Below are 12,981 nucleotides of genomic sequence, written 5' to 3'. Positions count from 1 at the left end.
CTGCCCCCTTGTCAAATCAGGGCCACAAAGTGAAACACGCTGAAAGTTGAAGTGCAAAGTGAAAACAGCATCGCGGTCGACTAAAACGCAAAAAAAAAAAGAAAAAGAAAAAAATTATATATATATATATTTAATGTAAAATATTTTCATTTTTCTTTGCACTGCTTGATTTTCTTTTCTTTTTTTTCAACTTTCATTTTTATTTCTCAAAACTTTATTTTCCCTTTGCAGTTTTTTTTTTTTTGTAAGCAAAATTCATTTTTATTTCTCAAAAGTGAATGTTCGATTTGTGATTTTTGGACATTTGCATTTATTAATTTATTTTTTGCTTAATACTTTATTTTTTGTTTGCTAAACTTTATCTTATTTTGCAAGTATACATGGCCCTATATTGACTCCATACACATGCGCTAGGGGAATTGTTGAACTAAATGGAATACAAAAAAACATGTGTTTTGGTGCACGCCATGTTTTGACTGTGAAACACTCCTGGTTATTATGAGGAGTGTGTCATCATCTTCACACATCTCACAGCTTCCTCTCAGATATTTCTCACTCATATGTGATTATGGTGTGATTAACGCACCACCACCAGAGGGCAGAGACTCACAGATTCACAAAAATACCACAGTGCAGATCTGTACATTCAGATGACAACACATCTCATTTCTGCTCTTCTTCAGCTTTTCTTTATTTACATTTCCATTCAAACACATGCCAGATGCTTTTACACAACTTGACTTACAAATGAGAACGACAGAAGAATATACTATAATGACAGGTCATAGTTAGTCTTATGCTGTACACAAATAGTACAAACGTAAAAACAAAAATAAAAGAGTTATTGATAAAAAAAACTGCAGAAAATAATATGCAGTATATAAACTCACCGGCCACTTTATTAGGTACACCTTACTATTACCGAGCTGGACCCCCTTTTGCATTCAGAACCGCCTTAATCCTTCATGGCACATATTCATTAAGCTACTGGAAATATTCCTCAGAAATTTTGCTCCATATTGACATGATAGCATCACGCAGTTGCTGCAGATTTGTCGGCTGCACATCCATGATGCCAATCTCCAGTTGCGCCACATCCTAAAGGTGCTCCATTGGATTGAGCTCTGGTGACTGTGGAGGCCATTTGAGTACAGTGAACTCATTGTCATGTTCAAGAAACCAGTCTGAGATGATTCACGCTTTATGACATGGTGTGTTATCCTGCTGGAAGTAGCCATCAGAAGATGGAGACACTGTGCTCATAAAGGGATGGACATGGTCAGCAACAACACTCAGGAAGGCTGTGCCATTGACACCATTTTCAATTGGTACTAATGGACCCAAAGTGTGCCAAGAAAATCTCCCCCACACCATTACACCACCACCACCAGCCTGAACCGCTGATACAAGGCAGGATGGATCCATGCTTTCATGTTGTTGACGCCAAATTCTGACCCGAGCATCTGAATGTGTCAGCAGAAATGGAGACTCATCAGAGCAGGCAACGCTTCTCCAATCTTCTATTGTCCAGTTTTGGTGAGCCTGTGTGAATTGTAGCCTCAGTTTCCTGTTCTTAGCTGACAGGAGGCACCCGGTGTGGTCTTCTGCTGCTGTAGCCCATCCGCCTCAAGGTTGGACGTGTTGTGTGTTCAGAGATGCTCTTCTGCAGAGCTCGGTTGTAACGAGTGCTTATTTGAGTTACTGTTGCCTTTCTATCAGCTGGAACCAGTCTGGCCATTCTCCTCTGACCTCTGGCATCAACAAGGCATTTGCGCCCACAGAACTGCCGCTCACTGGATATTTCCTCTTTGTCGGAGCATTCTCTGTAAACCCTAGAGATAGTTGTGCGTGAAAATCCCAGTAGATCAGCAGTTTCTGAAATACTCAGACCAGTCTGGCACCATCAACCATGCCACGTTTAAAGTCACTTAAATCCCCTTTCTTCCCCATTCTGATGCTCTGTCTGAACTGCAGCAGATTGTCTTGACCATAAGCTGCTGCCATGTGATTGGCTGATTAGAAATTTGCATTAACGAGCAATTGGACAGGTGTACCTAATAAAGTGGCCGGTGAGTCATATTGATTCATTGGCCAGTTACATAGGATTATTAAATGCTGTGAAGTTTTGCTTTCCTATTTAATAAGGACATGAATCAAATGTACATTTCAAACTTTATCCATCATAATCTGTGCTTTCTTTGTGCAGAATTACTTTCATAATTCATAATTTAGTGCTGTAAGGAGATCCCTTCAATTATGCATATAGACTTCTGTATGATTCATTGAGTTATCTGCTGTAATTCACTCTGTGATAAGCGTTGAGGGATGTGATACGGTCGGATTCTGGAGGCAGATTTGTCAGTGTTTCACTACACGGCTGTCGGGAATACTCGGTTCTGATTGGTCAGTCATGGCATTCAAAAGTAAGCTATTCCTAGATAACAACCACTAAATACCAAAGCCCCATCCTGGATCTTCCTCTATTAAGACTATCAGTGGATATGTTCACATTCATATGCTTACATCCACATTCATTTGTATCAGTTTTTTTTGACTGTTTGACGTCATCTAGTATCTAAATAATGCACAGGTTAGTGTATTCCTAATCAGCTGCTTTTGTTTCTGTCAGCTTTGTGTTTTTGAACGTTTGTCTCCATCTTGTGTCGGAATAATGTGCAGGTTAGTGTATACTCCATCAGCTGTTTTAGTTTCTGTCAGCTTTGTGTTTTTGACTATTTGACGCCATTGTACTGTAGCTGATAGTGTGGTTAAGTTGAACTAATCACTGTGGTACGTCTGATCAAAACACGACGAAGATGCTTATTGTCTCACTTGGGTTTATTTCCATTAGTATAAGCAGACATATATGTGTTGGGGTGAGTGTGTGTGTGGTTCTACAGACAAGTAGAAACAAAGAATAATTTACATTCAACCACAGTATACAAATACAATAAACATTTGGTAAACATTAGTTTAAACAATAGATAAATGAGCAGTAACAATAGTTAGAAAGACATTAGATAATATTTAGAAGTACTATTCTTCACTTTATATAGCTTATTATAGCAGTTTCTCAACTTTGGTCCGACCGGGGATCGAACCCACGACCGCTTGCAATATTGACGTTACACAGTATATCACGTGCGTTAGCATGACTATGCATTTCTTAGCCTACACAGCAACCTCGTTAAATCGTTTAATAACCTTAAACTAAACTCAATGAAAGGCAAATATACTTCCGCTTGATGTCAACAATAAAAATAAACCATATACAGATGTTAATCATGCATTTAGGTAGTATAAAACTGGGTCTTAGGGTGACTTTACTACACAAAGTAATTAAATAATTAAACTAAACATCTCACGGTGATAACCCTTAAACAACATGACAAATATGATTAAGGATCGAAGAAACTTACATTTAGATGCACGCACACAATTAAACAACACCGCTAGAAAAGGAGGACGTTTCTCATGTGCTCCATGCTCTGCAGACTATTACCGACTGACACACGTATGGTAAACTTTCTGGAACATTCTAAACATACTCGGTCTTTCCACAAGGGGGCAGCAACAGTCCACAGTCCATAAGTAGGGTGAATAAAGAGCCCTTAGCAACAGCCATCTTGTGTCTGAATAATGCCCAGGTTAGTGTATTCTCCATCAGCTGTTTTCATTACTGTCATTTTTGTGTTTTTGAACGTTTGTCTCCATCTTGTGTCTGAATAATTTGTAGGTTAGTGTATACTCCATCAGCTGTTTTAGTTTCTGTCAGCTTTGTGTTTTTGACTGTTTGGCCGTACTCACACTAGGTACAGTTGCCTCGAACCGGGCCAAAGCACGCTTTTCCCCCTTCCCGTCTCTCCCGACGGCCCGCAATCACATTACAATCAGGCCTCGGTACGCTTACGTCATCGCTGCTGCGCTGTTCAGTGAGAAGCGCTGTCACTCAGCAGCGCAGTGGAGATTTCTCTAGTTATATCGTTTCAGTCGTTTGATATGCCGTCAAATATTTCACCAAACAGTCCTTAGGGATGCGGGGACACGCAGTCAGATATTTCACTGAACAGATCCGCCACTTTTGGCGCTCATAAACAATAATAAAGCCCTCGTGCTGCAGGAATGAGGAGGTCTGCTGAAGGTGCAGCTGGCGTGCAGTGAGGAGTTCTCGTCTTTAATAAACTACAGCAGTTTGCGTTCACGTAACAGTAAGAATGATTAATAAATCCATATGAAACAGTCTCTTAAAAGTCACGTCTCGCTTTCAGTTTCGGGTTTTGGCGCGTTTTGCACTCACACTACAAACAAAACCCAAGTGAACCGCGCTCAGGCCCACCTCTTCCAACCGAACCAGGGCCGGCCAAGTGAACCGTGCATGAGCCAGATTCAGCGCACTCACACTTCTCAAACGATCCAGGAAACGGGCCTGGGCACAGTTCGAATAGCATAGTGTGAGTACGCCCTTAGTCTCAATCTTTTGTCTGAATAATGTGCAGGTTAGTGTATACTTCATCAGCTGTTTGCGTTTCTGTCAGCTTTGTGTTTTTGACTGTTTGACGCCATCTTGTGTCTGAATAATGTGCAGGTTAGTGTATACTCCATCAGCTGTTTTAGTTTCTGTTGTGTTTTTGACTGTTTGACTTCATCTTGTGTCTGAATAATGTGCAGGTTAGTGTATACTCCATCAGCTGTTTTAGTTTCTGTTGTGTTTTTGACTGTTTGACTTCATCTTGTGACTGAATAATGTGCAGGTTAGTGTATACTCCATCAGCTGTTTTCGTTTCTGTTGTGTTTTTGACTGTTTGACTTCATCTTGTGACTGAATAATGTGCAGGTTAGTGTATACTCCATCAGCTGTTTTAGTTTCTGTTGTGTTTTGGACTGTTTGGTGCCATGTAGTGTCTGAGAAATGTGCAGGTTAGTGCATACTCTATCAGCTGTTTTAATTCCTGTTAGCTTTGTGTTTTTGACTGTTTGACACCATCTTGTGTCTGAATAATCTGCAGGTTAGTGTATACTCCAGCTGTTTTAGTTTCTGTCCGCTTTGTGTTTTAAACTGTTTGTCTCCATCTTGTGTCTGAATAATGTGCAGGTTAGTGTTTACTCCATCAGCTGTTTTAGTTTCTGTTGTGTTTTTGACTGTTTGACTTCATCTTGTGTCTAAAAAATGCGCAGGTTAGTGTTTACTCCATCAGCTGATTTCGTTTCTGTCAGCTTTTCGTTTTTGACTGTTTGGCGCCATCTAGTCATCTGATTGAAGGGCTAATTTCTAAGCTTATAAATAAGCACATAATAACATTTCTGTCGTTTTTTTTTTTTTACTTTTCTAAGCCACATACCTACTATGTTGATATCAGCAAGCATTTGAACATATTGAATTAATGGAGTATATGGCACTTTTAACTCAGATTACCTCAGCAAACGCATGTAAACACAGTTTCTGTGTTCATCATCAGTGCCTGCCACTGACTTCCTGTCTGACTTCCTGTGCATTGAGAAGAGGAAGTGTCTGGCGAGTGTGTTTGTTTGTATTTGTAAGCAGGAGAAATTATGGAGTCGGATGATGAAGACTCGCTGGATGACACACGGTAGGAAGTTGCAAAGAAAACCAAAACAAACCAGAGCAGAGAGACAATAGATATTGGTTTATACAAATATAATGGTTTTCTGATTCGTATTAGCTTTGAAATACTGGACTGAAGCAGTTTCCGTTTACTGGAATTGCATCTATGCTTTGATACAATCTACATTGTAGTGTAGAAATAATGATAAATTATCAATACAGGATGTTTTATTTATGCAAGAATACAGTAGCTGAACTCTGTGTGCAGGTCTATAGACGATGTTTTAGTTTAGCATGCTAGTAAATATAGCTTTAATCTGGTCAGGTGTGCATTTACTTATGTATTGTTTTATTTTATATATTTTTATTTTATATATTTTATTTGTTATTTGTTATTTATATATATATATATATATATATATATATATATATATATATATATATATATATATATATATATATATATATATATATTCTATCTTGCATATGTCATTGGATTATTTTCCTGTTTAATTTTTATTATTAGCTGTAATTTATTTATGATTTAATTCAAATAATTTAATTAGTCTTTACGTATTTGTTTCATATTCTGTCATTTCAACAAATGAAGTCATATGTGAGCTTGAGGATTTGAGATGTTTTTGTTATATTGTATAATTACAATATAAAACATAAATATTTGAAAATAATTAATTTTACATTTAATTATTTTCTGCATAATGTGTCATTAATTGTCCCTTTTAAATGCATTTTATTTCATTATATTAAAAATGTTCTTTGAAATAAGATTTTTTAATTTTGTAATATTTATTATGTAGTATTAATTCCTTATTCTCTTATTTTATTTATGTTTTGTATTATAACATTTGTTTTGTTTTGTTTTTTTATTCATTTTTGTTTTATTTAGTTTTTTGTTGTTATTTTTACTTTGTTTTATTTAGTTTTTTGTTGTTATTTTTTGCTTTGTTTTGTTTTATTTAGTTTTTTGTTGTTATTTTTTGCTTTGTTTTGTCTTATTTAGTTTTCATTGTTATTTTTAGTTTTATTTTATTTAGTTTTTTGTTGTTATTTTTGTTTTTTGTTTTATTTAGTTTTCATTGTTATTTTTAGTTTTATTTTATTTAGTTTTTTGTTATTATATTTAGTTTAGTTTTGTTTTATTTAGTTTTTTTGTTGTTATTTTTTGCTTTGTTTTGTTTTATTTAGTTTTTATTGTTATTTTTAGTTTTATTTTATTTCGTTTTTTGTTATTATTTTTAGTTTTGTTTTGTTTTATTTAGTTTTTCGTTGTCATTTTTTGTTTTGTTTTGTTTTGTTTTGTTATACTTTTTTATGGTCAAAAATCTTGCATCATAAATTCTCATTTGTTTCTGGCAAAGAAAAAAATGTTTATATTAATATTTTAGCAATAAATATATATATATATATATATATATATATATATATATATATATATATATATATATATATATATACATACACACATACATATATATATATATATATATATATATATATATATATATATATATATATATATATATATATATATATATATATATATACATATATATATATATATATATATATATATATATATATATATATATATATATATATATATATATATATGATTGATAGATAGATAGATAGATAGATATCTGGGCTGCATGGTGGCACAGTGGGTGGCACAGTGGTAGCACATTCGCCTCACATCAAGAAGGTTGCTGGTTTGAGCCTAGTCTGGGTCAGTTGATATTTAGACTTCTCAGTGAGCGCCGTCTTTCGGATGAGACGTTAATCCGAGGTCCTGACTCTCTGTGCTCATTAAAAATCCAAGGATGTCCTTCGAAAAAGTGAAGGGGTTTAACCCCGACATCCTGGCCAAATCTGCCAACTGGCCTCTGTCCATCATGGCCTCCTAACCATCCCCATATCATAATTGGCTTCATCACTCTGTCTCCTCTCCACCAATCAGCTGGTGTGTGGTGTGCGGTCTGGCGCAATATGGCTGCTGTCATGTCATCCAGGTGAATGCTGCACACTGGTGGTGGATGAAGAGATTCTCCCCCAATGTGTAAAGTGCTTTAAGTGTCCAGAAAGGTGATGTATAAATGTAAGGAATTATTATTATGAATAATAATGTGTTCAGTAATCTGCTGGCCTGAACGCTCGTACATGTGAGACTGAGGTTTTGAGATGAGCTGGAGGATCTTCAGTCCTCAGGGATGAAAGCTGATTGCGTGTCCTCCGTTAATGAGTTTTGTTCCTGGTAATGATGCTGAAGTGATTAAGATGATCCTGCACTCGTGTCTGCGTGTGATCTGATGCTCAGCAGGGCTTTATTATTGATTCTGTCACATCTGCATTGGACTGAAGGAGTTTGTTGGAGTTTCACTGTGTTTCTTTGGATGGATCACTCGTCTTCATTTGTAAATGTTTGTAAATGTACTGATGTCTGTGCTGTTTTCAGGGTTCCTGCTCTGCCTGTGAAGAATCTCACTGGTCCTGGACCTGTTCATCCTGCATTAGCAGGTACGGCACTGGAACACTCTAACACTTTACGTCACACTTCATGGTATTAGCAAACAACACTTCTAACTTAATGAACTACTAATTATCTGCTTATTAATAGTTAGTAAGGTAGAAGTGGGGTTTAGAGTTTGGGCAGGAGTAGAGATGCTGAATAAGATCATATTTAATAACTACTAATGAACAGTTCATATCATAACTACTGGCAGGTAATAATCCAGGTGTTAATAGCAGGAAGTGTGACCTAAACTAAAGTGAAGCCGAAATATCTCTACAGATGCAAACAAATAAAGGATTAAAATGATACAGAAATGATTATTTTCTACATAAATATAAACACCACTGCCTCTTCATCTCGGGGGGCTTTTTCAGTTTGTTTATGACAATCTTCATCTGTATAATGTTGTTATTATTAATTATTAAAACAATCTAAATACTCTTGTATTGGGGTAAAATCTACTTGTTTTCAGTTTGAAATAAGTTTAGTTTAATTACATCAGTTTTGTTTTGTTTATATATATTTTTATACCAATAAATGAGTTAAACAAAAGGAAATATAGATCAAGAATAAATGACAAAAAATCCATAACTTGCAAGTCATTAACATTTAGCAATGACACGATTTTGCATGACATAATGGCTTTTATTTAATTTTAACATCATATAAGTTAAATTTATTTGCTTAATTGTATTTATTTTTTACTTTTAGGGATTTTTGCATGATGTTCTTGTTCAATCTGTGCCATAAAATAAATGATAGAATATTTAAATCGTCATTTCCATCCCATTTAAAGAGCTCTAAAAGCATTGCATTAGAGTGAACTCCTCAGTCACCCTGTAATGTTGTTCATGAGGATAATTTGTAATATTTAATCATGTGTTATTCATTTATTATTTTGTTGTATTAATTTTGTTTTGGTTTGTCTTTTGTTTAATAAAATAATAATCTGAAATAATCAGTTTTATTTAGATTTTTTGTTTTAATTTATTTAGTGTTTTGCTTTATTTAGAGGTTTTGTTTTGTTAATTTTATTTATTTATTAATTTTTTGTTTTATTTAGTGTTTTGTTTGTTTTTAGGTTTTTGTTTTGTTTTATCATTTGTTGCGTTTTGTTTTGTTAATTGTTGTTTGGATTTATTTATTGATAATTTTTTGTCTTGTTTGTTGTGTTGCTTTATGTTGTTAATTTTAGTCTGTTTTTATTTAGTGTTTTGTTTTGTCATTTGTTTTGTTTAATAAATTTTTGCCGTTTTATTTCGATTTTTTTGTTTTGTTAATTTTATTTTTTCGGTTTCTCTTCTGTCTTTTTTGTTTTATTTTATTTAGTGTTTTGTTTCGTTTTTAGGTTTTTGTTTTGTTTTGTCATTTGTTGCATTTTGTTTTGTTAATTTTTGTTTGGTTTTATTTAGTTTATTTGTTTTGCTTGTCTGTTGTGTTTTGTTTTGTGTTGTTAATATTTGTTTTGTTTTATTTTGTTTTTTGTTTGTTGTTTGTTTTTATTTCGTGTTTTATTTTGTGTTTTGTTCTTTTTTATTAGTTTTTTTGTTTTGTTTTGTTCATTTTTTTGTTTTGTTCATTTTTGTTGTGTTGTTTCTTGTTGCATTTCGCTTTGTTATTTTTTGCTTTGTTTCATTGTTTTGTTTTGTCTTTTGTTGTGTTTTGTTCATTTTTGTTTGCTTTTATTTAGTGTTTTGTTTTATTTCATTTTTGTTTAGTTTTGTCTTTTGTTGTGTTTTGTTTTGTTCATTTTTGATTTATTTCATTGTTTTGTTTTGTCTCTTGATGTGTGTTGTTCATTTATGTTTGGGTTTATTTAGTGTTTTGTTTTGTCTCTTGTTGTGTTTTCCTTTGTTAATTTTTGTTTTGTTTTTTTCCTTTGTTGTGTTTTGCTTTGTTCATTTTTGTTTAGTTTTTGCTTTTATTTAGTGTTTTGTTTTATTTAGATTTTTGTTTTGTTGTGCTTTGTTCATTTTTGTTGTTTAGTTTTTTGTTTTGTCTCTTGTTGTGTTTTTTATTTTTGTTTGTTTTTATTTGGTGTTTTGTTTGTTTTGTCTTTTGTTGGGTTTTGTTTGTTTTGTCTTTAGTTGTGTTTTGTTAATTGCTCTAAGAGGATTAGTCTTCTTTTACGCGTGATTATGCTAAATGTATGTGTTTTGGTGTGTTTTCAGGAATGACGGGTATCCTGCTGTGCGCCGCCGGTCTGCCCGTGTGTTTGACTCGAGCTCCGAAACCCATCCTTCATCCTCCGCCGGTCAACAAGAGCGACCTGAAGCCGGTGCCAGGAATCAACAGCATCCGACGCAAAACCAAGAAAAAACACCTGCGCAAAGGTGAGGACGCACTCTAACACTCTCTCTAGCCACATTACATTTTATATTACAGTTTGCATGTTCTCCCCGTGTTGGGGTGGGTTCCCTCCCGGTGCTCCGGTTTCCCCTACAGTCCAAACACATGCACTATAGGGGAACTGATGAACTAAATTGTCTATAGTGTATGAGTGTGTGTGTCAATGAGCGTGTATGGATGTTTCCCAGTACTGGATTGTGGCTGGAAGGGCATGTAAAACATGTGCTGAAATAGTTGGCAGTTCATTCCACTGTGGTGACCTCTGAAATAGAAACTAAGCCAAAGGAAAATGAATGAGGTATATCATCAGGAAGTGATGATTTTGTTCTCTTTGGTTCATTGGATGGAAACAGCACAAATCCAAACGTCTAATTCACATCGTTGGATGAACACACAGCTTCTATCTGTCATTGATTTTTGTGTCTCTTTTCTGCTGACCTGAGCAGAGCAGAGTTTGTGAAAGGAGCATCTGAAGCTTCCTCTTACACAAACACATTAAGACAACAGTAGATCTGTTTACAGAGACGCTTTAATGCTAAAACCAAGAGTCGATGGTGTACTGAAGGCATCAGATGGTAAAGGTCAAAGAGCTGTTTGTTATTTTGAAGACTATATTTGACACTGCAGTGTTTCCTCTAGGATTTTTTTTCCAGCTGTGGCGGCCAGGCAGGCCTTTTTTTTTTTTTACACAGATCTACCAACTACCTGTGGCTTTAGTATTTCAATGACAAATGTCGTGAGTGCAGTATTAGAATGTCGAGATTGCATTTATGTAATAGATTTCCTCTGCTCGTGCACAAAACTTCCTGCACGCCCCCTCAAATATATGCCGCTTCAAGAGCGCGCAGATCTTCATGTGCGCTCTCAAACAAAGGCTTCTGGGTGTGATTTAGTGCGTTTATGTAACGAGTATGTCTCCAGCATTTATTAGTTTTGCTAGGAATGTTTATGAATGTCTCTAATAGACCTACAGAGCAGTATTAATGCATCCTGAAGTAAAGTGAAACGGCTATACGTCGTGTTTGCTGGCCTCACCCATCACGCACCTGTCAGTCAGTCAGCACATCACCTTAAAGGGTTAAACAAATGACGCACAGCACTACTACGGTTACAGAAAAGTTTGCGCTATTATAATTAACTTACACTGTAATACATTTTGGTGCGATTATTATTACCCGCTATTAAAAAACAAAATGTTTTGAATGAGAAGCTGTATTGTAGCCATGGCGGGATGAATTTTGGCATGAAAGAATGAATGTAGTGGAAACCATGCACTGAGATCTTCTCCTTTGTGTACTTTATAGGGTAACAGGATTTATGACTATAGCTGTAAAAGTAGCTATGCAACAGATATAAGAACTCTGGATTTGTCCTTTATGGTTTTCCGGAGTCATGTGAGGACTGATGAACGTCTGCTTCTGTCTGTTTTTTTTTATTGTGTTTTTGACAAAAGGTACAGTACATTAAAGGTATTCAACGACAAAGGTATTTCCGTTTTTTTTGTTTTTTTTTTAACCGTACATGAATTTTAAACAGAGACAAGTGAACCTAATAAACATTATTATGAAAAGGAAATGCATTAAATAAAAATATATATTAATAATAATAAGAAATAATAATAATAAAAATGAGAATAAAATAAAAATAAATTTACAAAATAAATAAATAAATAAAATAAATAAAAAAAGGGGTGTGGGGGGTGGGGGTGGGGTTGGGAATTTATGTTTGGAGGAGTACATTAGTCTCAATATGAATTATTAGAGGGTCCTATGTTTTGAAAAATGTTTTGTTTGATCCTCTGAGAAAAGATTTAATTTTTTCTGTTTTCAAAAATAGCATTACATCACTAAGCCAAAGTGACAGTTTAGGTGGCATTGGCGGTTTCCACTCCATAAGAATTCTTCTTCTAGCTATTAATGTTACAAAGGCAAAGGCGTTTTCTATTTCTTTGGCTACATGGATGTCCTCATTTGCTACTCCAAAAATAGCCATTTCCGGATTTGGTTGAATTCTTAAATTGAAGGCTGAGTTTAAAATTTCAAATATTGAAGACCAAAATTATCTCAGTTTGTCACATGACCAGAACATATGGGTTAGGTCTGCCTTGTATGAGTTGCAACGATCGCATGTTTCATCTATACTGGGGTAGATTTTAGCCAGTTTAGTTTTGCTGTAGTGAATATGGTAAAGAATTTTCATCTGAATCAGATTAAGACGCGCACATGATGAAGTCTTGTTTATAATTTTGCTTCTGTCTGTTTTTATGTGTTTGCATTGTTTATATAATATATATATATTAACATTCAATTAAATACAATGCTCTATTTTAATGATCAAGATACAAGTCTAAACCGTATGACACGAAAGCATTATGGCCATGTCTAAGTCCACTTTAGCTTCACTCAAAAAGATATATTTTTTTGCTTGTTCACGCCACTTATTTAAAATGAGTTGAAACAACATATATCTTGAGATTTCATTAGGACAGCTTAATTTTTGTTTTATGTTCGATCCATTTAAATTTGTTAACAGTCTTAAG

General features: G+C 34.6%; 1 protein-coding gene across 1 annotated transcript in view; it reads left to right on the top strand.

Annotated features, from left to right (window-relative positions):
• The window catches only part of dtx1 (deltex 1, E3 ubiquitin ligase), a gene marked incomplete at its 3' end in the record, with an annotated part of 45,463 nt that overhangs the window by 8,008 nt on the left and 24,474 nt on the right, over nt 1–12,981 (top strand). Inside the window, 2 exon segments of the mRNA NM_001318952.1 lie at nt 8,037–8,098; nt 10,265–10,426. Coding sequence (NP_001305881.1) covers nt 8,037–8,098; nt 10,265–10,426 — 224 coding nt within the window.

Source organism: Danio rerio, chromosome 8 (assembly GCF_049306965.1).
Source record: "Danio rerio strain Tuebingen ecotype United States chromosome 8, GRCz12tu, whole genome shotgun sequence".
Taxonomy (NCBI): domain Eukaryota; kingdom Metazoa; phylum Chordata; class Actinopteri; order Cypriniformes; family Danionidae; genus Danio; species Danio rerio.
This window is presented reverse-complemented; position numbering and strand designations above follow the sequence as displayed.